The sequence below is a fragment of the Hypomesus nipponensis genome, chromosome 28 (assembly GCF_054491055.1).
Source record: "Hypomesus nipponensis isolate SF chromosome 28, ASM5449105v1, whole genome shotgun sequence".
In the NCBI taxonomy this organism is placed as follows: Eukaryota; Metazoa; Chordata; class Actinopteri; order Osmeriformes; family Osmeridae; genus Hypomesus; species Hypomesus nipponensis.
This window is the reverse complement of record NC_140388.1, coordinates 2334506-2344895: the sequence shown is the minus strand read 5'-3', so window position 1 is coordinate 2344895 and position 10390 is coordinate 2334506. Positions and strand designations below refer to the sequence as shown.

General features: G+C 44.3%; 2 protein-coding genes across 2 annotated transcripts; one reads left to right on the top strand and one right to left on the bottom strand.

Annotated features, from left to right (window-relative positions):
- Positions 1-896: 896 nt before the first annotated feature.
- LOC146219475 (uncharacterized) lies at positions 897-4514 on the bottom strand. Its single transcript, XM_084694928.1, has one exon. It carries the CDS (start codon positions 4448-4450, stop codon positions 3755-3757), a length of 696 nt encoding a protein of 231 aa, XP_084551054.1. The 5' UTR covers positions 4451-4514; the 3' UTR covers positions 897-3754.
- A 4130-nt stretch (positions 4515-8644) lies between these two features.
- LOC146219474 (zinc finger BED domain-containing protein 5-like) lies at positions 8645-9580 on the top strand. Its single transcript, XM_084695273.1, has one exon. It carries the CDS (start codon positions 8645-8647, stop codon positions 9578-9580), a length of 936 nt encoding a protein of 311 aa, XP_084551399.1.
- The last annotated feature ends 810 nt before the right edge of the window (positions 9581-10390 follow it).

Genomic DNA, 10390 nt, shown 5'->3' with positions numbered 1-10390 from the left:
GTTGTCGGATCTGAGGTTGTATGTTTTGGAGTTTTCAACCTATCACCATGTTGTGGTGAGTTAGGTCAGGGGGAGGGGGAAGACTCTGGACAGACCTGTTAAACCCAAGCGAGTAGTGCGGGTGAGATGGGACCGTTTGGAGGAGGCCCCTGTTCGCGAGATCTTCAACTGACACCTCCAGCTGAGTTTTTCAGGTATCCCTGCGGAGGTTGGGGGTATTGAACAGAGTGGGCAATGTTCAAAGCCTCCATTGCTGAAGCCGCGGTGGAGAAATGCAGCCTCTGAGGTAGTCACTGAGGTAGTCAAACAACTCCACAGTGGCAAAGCCCGGGGATTTTTGCTCTTCTTGGGCGATTTAATCCCTGTACATCCCTGTTGTGTCCAGGTCCTCGGCACAAAGTTGAATTTGTTTCGTGTGGGGGTTGACCTACGCAAGGGCTGTGCTTTGTCACCAATCCTGTTTGTGATATTTTCTGGACAGGATATTGAGCCGTAGTTGGGGTGGGGAAGGGTTGCAGTTCGGTGGGCTGGGGATTCCATCGCTACTTTTGCGGATGATGTGGTCTTCCTGTCATCATCGGCCCGTGACCTTCAGCACTCACTGGATCATTTCGCAGTTGAGTGTGAAGCGGCTCGGATAAGGTTAATCTAAATCTGAGGCCATGATTCTCAGGAAACCGATTGAGTGCTTCCGGATTGAAGGAGTTCAAGTACCTCAGGGTCTTGTTTGCAAGTAAGGGGAGTGATGAAGAAAGTGTTTTGTCCGTCTCTTCATAAACGGAGTGACTAAGTTCAGTTGAGTTCTGGATTTTAATAAGTATTTATTAATCTGCAGATTGGGAGAGAAAACCAGACCTCTGACAATAAATGACAACACAACACCAGGCTTAGGTCTCAATCAAGTCTCTCTCCGCTCTGAAGGACAGAGGACCATCTTTTATAGGGCACAAGAATGTAAACATAGATAGTAACAGTCAGGCAGAAATGACATTACAACAGTCTCAGAGAAAGAGATTCACAGCTCCCAACACATAGTTGGAGCTCTCCTTGTAGTCATGACAAGGACCATTTAGCCAGTACTTTCTCCTGATCTCAAACATCTATTAACCCTGACACATAGACACAATCTACTCTTATTAATAGCAAGCTTACATGAGAACATACTAACTAGTATCCAATGACTAGTTCTCTTGATTAGTGAATAATGTAAGCACACAGGAAATCTAAATTTCTTCCACTTTCTTTTGATGTTTAACGTCAACACAACAATCATTCATCAACTGTTTACCTGGGACCTGCTGTAGTGCCTTACATTTCACAAGTTTCATAACATTTCAATACATTACATTTTACATTTTACATTTTAGTCATTTAGCAGACGCTCTTATCCAGAGCGACTTACAGTAGGTACAGGGACATTCCCCCCGAGGCAAGTAGGGTGAAGTGCCTTGCCTAAGGACACAACGTCATTTGGCACAGCCGGGAATCGAGCTAGCAACCTTCAGATTACTAGCCCGGTTCCCTCACCGCTCAGCCATCTGACTCCCTATACCCCAATACCTTAACAATCAAACAATACAGTATCTGTTACTACTCATTACAGCATACATGATTATAGGATTTGAAGAAGTATTAGGTAGTACCCAATCAGGTGAAAAAGTACAAAGTCAATGAATTGAATAGCTTTTGTTTAGTTCTCTAGATAGGGCTCCCAGAAATGACCTTAACCCTCCTTCTATTTTCCTTGTTCAAAGTTGCATGGCATTATACACTTTGGTGATATTGTAACCTCTGATTCATCCTAGTAACACAGGCATTTCCTAGGACCTTACAAAAGAACCAGCTTACAGCTATTCACTTCATAAGCAAACAGCATAATGACAGTTTATAAACGATTCTAGAAACATAAGCATATTTCTCTCCTGGACATAACCAAGGGTCGTGCTCTCGTGAGCTCAACACAGCAGGGTATAGACCAAACATTGTTCATTACATGTAAATTCAGAGCATTTCAAACAGTATACAAGCAATAAAGTAACCATTATCTTTAATTATTGTAAACTGATCTGTGGTTAAAGACAGATCTCTTCAGATTGCATACAATATTGTATATCAATTGAAAAATAGAAGGAGGCAAATGGCCATCTTTATTACATTGGCAAAGTAGTCACGTGGTACTTGAGATTACATATCAGACAAGTCCATCATTCTCAGGGCAATACAGTAATCATCAGTTTTGCTTGCTTTTTTTTCTGTGGCTTGATTTGGGCTACCATAATTTTACTGGCATGCCTCCGAGAGCCTACTGCACAGCACTGTACACAGCAGAAAGTACACATCTTCCAAGCACAAACCACAATCAGCACAACAACGATTAACTCGCCCAATCCAGTGATTCCCATTTGAAATATAGTCGAAAAAGAAACCCCACCCGAGGAGGTCAGTCAGCACAATTCCAAGCTTCAAGTTCCCCCAAAGCTGAAATGATCTCTTTAATGTGAGCATATTTGTGATATTAGCAGATTCATCTGGGATAAAAGTACATCAGTCATGACCTATCACAGAGCTGACAACAGATAATCCAATGCCATAGGGTTCTGTAGCACTACCTGCCTCATGGCCTTCATCTCAGAAGCAACCGCAGTTAAGGCGTTGGCTGTCTCATTACCAATAGACTCCAACCCTAGTGCTAAGCTCCTAATATCTGTAAAGGCAGTGATAACACCATACACAGGGAAAATAGCAGCTGAAAACATGACAAGTGACTGAGGTACTATTGAATCCCCGTGATGTGATCCCAGATTCTTAGCATCTGCTTTAATAATACTTCTTTTGTGGCGGTGCCACCAATGTTTGAGCAAGGGTTGCAGGGGCAACCCATCTATAGGTCTGAGGGCTCCTACAATAAACCCAAGGTAACCCGTTCCTGACCAGTCGGCCGCAGGAAATAATAAGCACTCTTACCACATCCCCACATGGTGCCCTTGTTAACTACATGAGGAAGCTAACATGGTGATGTCCTTATACAGTACTTACAGGTCCATCTGCAACAGGCAATCATGCAACAGGCTGTTAGCATACCTAAACACAGTGTGGTTAAATGTATTTTTTTCAACTAACTTCCCATAATTATTTGAACATTCAATCAACCATATACTACATCTTCTGTAGTATGCTAAAGGTGTATGAATAGCATAGTCAGCAACATCAGGAATTAATGTCACCCATCCAAATGGTATACAAGACAAGTAACATTGAAATCAGATACAATGGAACTTTCAAATCATCCAGTAGAGGGTGAGCATACATAGAAACCGTATCCTTACATGTATTATTCCCCAACACTCTCACTGTACCACTCTGCCATACACCATAACCATGCAGATGGGGAATATTCAAGAGATGACTGATTCGTTCCAAAGAACAGTCACATTTGTTACATCCAACCTTACACAAAACCACTTCTTAACCTTACACATATCAGCCATTGACAGAGGGACAGATATCCCTGGATAACTTCCAGGGTGCTTGGGACTCTAACCACAAACTCTGCAAGGTCTGTCCCCTCTAATACTGGTCTAGTCATTTTTTTCGTCCACGGTAAGGTGTTGTTGTACAGATTGTTCTTCATGTGTGCTTTATGATGAATCGCAATGTCACATCAGTATAATTGGGAGCGTGCAATAGTGACTCTCGGTGTGGCTCATGTATGCGATGTCTGTGGACTCGTGCGTCCAGTATCAGTAAAAGTCTGTCAGGTGTGTGCGTCAGTATGTCTGGATCTCATCTTGCATCGTAGCTCAGGCAGCGGCCTCGGTTTCCTTGAAACAACCGAGGGCCTCTGCCTCAGTATCTTCTCATCCCCGTTCTGGGTTCTGTCATCTGCTTCATGTAGAGGCCGGAGGAAGACTGAAAGTGTCTTCCCCTCTCCTGGCTCCTCTCTCTGGTTTCCCGTCTGGGTGCTGTCATCTGCTTCATGAATCACATATGGGGGAGAGAGGCATGGTAGCAACAGCAGCCCCTCTCTGGCTTTCTCCACATGTGACTCACCTTTCGACGTCTTCAACACCTCCGGGTGGGTGTTCTTTGGGACCTCCTTCTCAGCACCCCTGGATTGGAGTTCTGGATGGCAGGGTCCTGGTTCTGGCTCAAATCGGTCCGCTGGACTGGAACCTGCTCCCAGATCAGCTGCTGCAAACGGGTCTCCACCCCCCTTGGTGTACTCCTGGAAGAGTAACCCAGTGGGGATGAGGCCAATGACAAGTTGGAGCAGGCACCATTTGGAGGTGCACCAGCTCCTCCACCGGCCCCTGACTCTCCGTTGGAACCCTCCACCGTGTTGTTCGGTGGCGGGGCTGTTTCGCAGTGTGTCGCATGGCTCCATGTTGGACGACCCTCCACTTTCACAGCTGTGTGAGTCACCAAGATAAACAGCTATGGACAGCTCCATCTCGGTGAGAGGCAGTCCTCCATTTGTGCACTTTCATGTGCACGTAGTCTCCCGGTTGATAGGGATGACATGGCTCCCCAGGCAGGGCAGCTTTTCACCTGTGAATGCACAACCCTGGCTGCTCTAGTTAGGGCGTAACAAAAGTTTAACATTGTATCATCCATTTGATGGATATCCATCTGTGTCAATGATAGTGGGAGAGACAGGCAATCTCATTGGTCTCCCTTCAACTACCTTGTGTGGGGAAAGTACATTTCTCCTCTGGGGAGTGGACCTCATGGCCATAAGAGCTAGTGGAAGTGCAACAGGCCACTTCAGGCCTGTCTCCACATATCTTGGCTAGTTTTTTTTTCTTTTCAAAGTTCCATGTTGCCTCTCCACTGCCCCCACTGACTGTGGGTGGTAGGGACAGTGGAAATGATGGTTGATCTGGAGCGCTTATCAAAGTTCCTGAAAAAAAATTGTTTTGACTTGTGAAATGTGAACCTCTATCACTGGACAGTCTTGTGAGGATCCCTTATCTACAGATCACATCTCTTATAATAAAATCTTGGCTACCGTGGTAGCATCAACTTTCCGACATGGGTAGGCTTCTACCCATTTAGAGAACATGACAACAATTACAAGTACACACTCAAAATTACAACACTTGCTCATCTGCATAAAATCAATTTGTAAATTAATAAAAGGACCACTTGGTGGTGGGTGGGCTGGGTGTCTTCTCTTTGGTCCCTTTCTGGGGTTTTGCTGCTGGTAAGTATGACACTGAGCACAATGTTGCTCAGCCTTTGTGGAAAAAAAAACAGGTGCAAAACCAATCTGTATTTACTATTGAGACCATACCCCCCTTGCTCGTATGGGCACATCCGTGCGCCATGCGAGCCAACCAAGGGAACAATGCACGTGGAATCTTTCACACAGCCAACAGATAACCAACCATCCCTCTCAGTGTTATCAGCAGCGACTTGAAGGTCCACCACAACATGAAGAGAGGGAATGCGCGTTTCTGGTTGCTGAGACACAAAAAAACAAATACAGACCTGGGACACATCAGAGGGCCGCAGCCTTTGCTGCAACATCAGCTCTAGTATTTCCTCTTGAAACATGTTTTCTGCTATTGTTAGTATGAGCTTCACACTTAACAATAGTTGGCTTTCTCGGTAATAGCATTAAATTATGAAATCATCTTTCCATTCTTAATTGCTCCACCTAAGGAGTTGATTAAACCTCTTTCTGGCCATATGGCACCAAAATTGTGAGTAACTCTAAATCCATACCTCGAGTCAGTGTGAATATTTACGACCTTGCCTTCTCTGACAAACAACATGCCCTTGTCAAAGCAAAACTCTTCCTGCTGTGCAGACAGTTTACCAGATTTGAATGTCTCACTGTCCGTGCAGACCGCTTATCCGGAGTTTAGAGAGCCATCCCATGCTCAGGACGAAGATCCATCTACGTACAACACAAGTTCAGCATTATCCCTAAGTTTGTCACAACATATCAGGTCTGGGTGTTAGCACTTTATCGACAACCATCTCACAGTCATGTGGTTCACCATCATCAGGGGTGGGCAACAATGAAACTGGATTCAATGTGGGGCATCTATGGAATGTAATGTTACTTTGAGTCAAGAATTACAGTTCATACTTTGTAGCTCTAGTGGCTGACAGGTGTTGAGTTTTGGTGCGTAACAGAAAAACACTTACTGCATGAGGAACCATCACTGCCAAGGGCGACCCCAGCACTATATCTGAAGTTGCTTCCACACATGTTGCCGCAGCACAGACTGCTCGTAAGCACGGGGGGAAACCTGCTGCCACAGTATTTAAAGAAGAAACTCACATAGGCGATAGGCCTCTTAAGATTACCATGCTGCAGGGTCAGTACACCCTGGTGTATTCTGGCAGACCGAGAGCTAGCGCTTTGGCCAAGGCCTGCTTAAGAGATACAAATGATTTATCAGCTTCAGTTTTCCACAACAAATGAGTATCAGTCTCCTTCCTTTTATCAAGGAGAGGTCTAGCCAACACAGCATAATCAGGGATCTACTAACGACAATACCCGACTGAACCTAGAGTTGTTTTGGTGTTCTAGGCTTCGGTATCCATCGGATGGCCTCCACTCTATCAGGCGTCAATAGACGCTCTGTACCTTTGAGTGTATGGCCCAGATACTTGACCTCCTAAGACCATAACTGCAGTTTTGCCTTTGAGGCCTTGTGGCCCTTCTCAACCAGTGCCTGTAGCACATCAATAGTGTCCTGTTGGCAGGAGGCAAGATTCTTAGAACATATCAAAAAAGGTCATAAATATACTGCACCAGAGTAGAGCCGGCTGCTAAGGTGACATCCTGGAGCTCCTCTCGTAATGCTTGACTAAACAACGTAGGTGATTCAGTGTACTCCTGCGGTACAACTGAAATGTATAGTAGACCTGGCGAAACGTGAATGCAAACAGTTACTGGCTCTCTTCTGCAATGGGAACAAAGAAGAAAAGCAACCAATAGTCATTTACAGAGCTAGAAAGTAACAGGGTTACTTGCTAAGTATCGTAACAGAGTTAGGCACAACAGGATGGATAACACAGGCATTACCATCTTATAAACCCATAATAAACTTCCAAGTATTTGATTAGCCTTAAGGGATCAAATTGACCTAAGTCTACCTATGACTCCTTGTTTCAACAAAGCATCAATAACTGGGACAATACCTTTCCCTTCTTCTCTATCACTAGCATACTGAGGTCCGGTTCTCAAGAGTCGTACTACAAACAATGATAACAATATGATTAGCTTGTGTGGACCACAGGAGCTCAGGCCCAGCTTCTAGCAAGGCCACATCTGCGGTCGCTAAAATCTCTGCATTCCACTGCTGGGGGATGTGTATGGAATTGCTAGGCCAAGTGTTCTTTATCCTAAGGAATAGACAAGAAACATCAGTAGTGCATATCATTTCGGTATAGTTTGCACAACAAATTTCTTTCGAACTGATTTATTCGACACCCCATAGTTGAAAGAAATAGAACTCTAACCTCAAGGATTTCAACCTATTTTTTCTTTACTTTAGAGCAGGGGTTTTCAAAGTGTGAGGCGCGCCTCCCCTAGGGGGCGCTAGAGAGTTTCAGGGGAGGCGCGCCAATGCGTTTCAGGGGAGGCGGCAAATATATATTTTTAAAATTATATAAAATAAAAAAAAATAGCTTTCTGGAAAATAATCATTTTGTAGATGTATGGAATAGAATACACAAATATATATACATATTTTAATGTCATTTAATCAATCTCTCAGTCCTGACATATACTTGACACGAAACATTTTTAGCTAGCAGTGACAACAACTTTACAGATAAAAAAATGTCTGAACCCAGCAGAAAGCGCAGGAAATATGATGAGGAATATTTAAAGTTGGGATTTTCTTGGATAGGGCCAGCCGATATTCAAAAACCACAATGTGTGGTTTGCAAAGAGGTTCTGGCTAATGATAGCATGAGACCCTGCAAACTCCGCAGGCATCTGGAAACGAAGTACAAAGGTTTGGTGTTAAAGCCGCTGGAGTTTTTTTCAAATAGGTTGAAGGAACTGAACAAACAGAAGAAGACAGTCGAAACATTCAGCACCACCAATAGCAAGGCAACTGAGGCATCATATCTGGTAGCATTACGTATTGCAAAGGCGGGTAAGCCCCACAGCATCGGCGAAACCTTACTCCTACCTGCTGCAAAGGATATGTGCTCGGTGATGATGGGAGAAGCTGCTGCGGCCAAATTGAATGTCTTCTTGTCTGACAACACTGTCCAGCGCCGTATCTCTGACATGGCATTGGATGTGAAGGAGCAGGTGCTGGACGGTATTCGTGAGAGTCCTTACTTCTCCATTCAAATTGACGAGTCCACCGATGTTGCTAACTGTGCACAGTTGATGACTTACGTGCGCTACATCAGAGAGCTCAACGTCCAGGAGGAGTTTCTGTTTTGTCATTCTCTGACAGCTCACACCACGGCAGAAGAATTATTCAAGGCCTTGAATGATTTCATTGAGAATAACACCATTGATTGGAAGCGGTGCTGTGGTATATGTAGCGAGGCAAGGGCAATGACGGGTAGCCACAGTGATCTGGTGAAACGGGTGCAAGATGTTGCTCCCGCTGCTGTTTGGAGTCACTGCATCATCCATCGACAGGCCTTAGCGGCCAAGAAGATGCCCAAGGAGCTGCGTGCGGTCCTGGGTGAGGCAGTCAAAATAGTCAACGTGATCAAATCCCGCGCCCTGAATGCGCGTCTGTTTTCCATCCTTTGCGATGAGATGGGCGCACACTTTCGCCAACTACTCCTGCACTCTGAAGTCCGCTGGTTGTCCCGGGGCAAGGTCCTCACCCGCCTGTGTGACTTGCGTGAGGAAGTCCTCCTATTTCTCACCGAAATCAACTCTCCATTGGTGAAACACATGGAGGACATGAACTGGGTGGCAAGGTTGGCCTATTTGTCGGATATCTTTGAAAAGATAAATGTGCTCAACACTTCTCTGCAGGGAAAGGAGTGCCATGTCTTTTTGGTACATGATAAAGTCTCTGCATTCAGGAAAAAGCTGGACCTGTGGTGTGCTCGCGTGGAACAGGGCTCAGTGGAAGTGTTTCCAACCTTGGCGTACGTTTTGGAGAAGGCAGGACTGGCCGTTGCCTCTGTGCAGCAGGTTGCCACTGTGCATTTGAAGGGGTTGCGCGAGCAGTTTCGGGAATATTTTGGAGAGGACACCAAGGGGAATCAATGGGTTAGAAATCCATTCATCTTCCCAGCAGAGCTCTGTGATAGATTAAGCATCCAAGAGGAGGAGGCCCTACTTGACCTGAGCTCTAACATGGAGTTGCAACAGAAGATCCGTGAAGTGTCGCTTGCACACTTTTGGCTGTCTGTGGAGACAGAGTTCCCGTCACTTTCCATAAAGGCTATGCAAGTACTTATCCCATTCACGTCCACTTACTTGTGTGAGTGCGGGTTTTCTGCCTTGACCATGATCAAAACCAAGTACCGGTCGAGGCTGCAGGTCGAGGGCGACATGCGCTTGTTCCTTTCGTCACTACAGCCCCGCATCCACCGGCTGTGTGCAGCGAAGACGCAGACTCACTGCTCCCATTAGCCTATCCTAGGTAGAGAGAGCCAGCCTAGAGGTGGAACATTAACATGTTCTCCGTTAAAGTGATAGATATGAGATAAATGTTCTTTTTGTTCGTTTTTTTTTTTTACTTCAGAAACATGCACAAGTAGCATAGACGTGTAGGCTAATTAATTATCAATCATATTAGCCTATTGATTTGTATTAAAATGAGAGATCGTATAAAGAGAATCTGAGCTTAAGAGAGTAGTGGCTCCTAAATGACTAAATGTAGGCTAAATGTATTAGGACTTGTGTTCAAAATAAACTTTTTCAAACCCTTTGCAACTATTTTTTTTTAACACAGTGTTCTTATTATTAATGAAATTAATATCCATATCTAATCACGATAGTTTGGTTGCTATACTGTATTTACCTTGGCCACGTGCTCTTCCTTGTAGCCTAAATATCTCACAATATGACCCTGCATTAATTTAGAAATACGAAGAAAAAGGATCAGTATAGAAAGAGACAAAAAATTCAAACAAAGAATCTTATACCGAAAACAATTATAAACATTCAAAACTAAAAGCATGCAGCCAAGGTGCTCTCCATCTTTATTTCTTAGGGGCTATTTATAAACTATTTGATATGTCTTATATAAAAGCCTAATATAACGTAAAGTAACAGCTAGCTGGCGTCAGTTACTTGTAAAATGCATATATAATGTTTAGGAGTAAAATCTCATTCACTCAGTTATAACAGGCCTATTTGAGTTTGCTAACATTAGCAATAACGTCAGCTAGTTCGAAGTGTAGCATTACATTAGCAGCACAGTTCCCGTATTTAAGAAGG

Coding starts and splice junctions, on each gene's coding strand:
- LOC146219475 (XM_084694928.1), bottom strand. CDS start 4,450: ATGGAGCTGTCCATAGCTGTTTATCTTGGTGACTCACACAGCTGTGAA.
- LOC146219474 (XM_084695273.1), top strand. CDS start 8,645: ATGCCCAAGGAGCTGCGTGCGGTCCTGGGTGAGGCAGTCAAAATAGTC.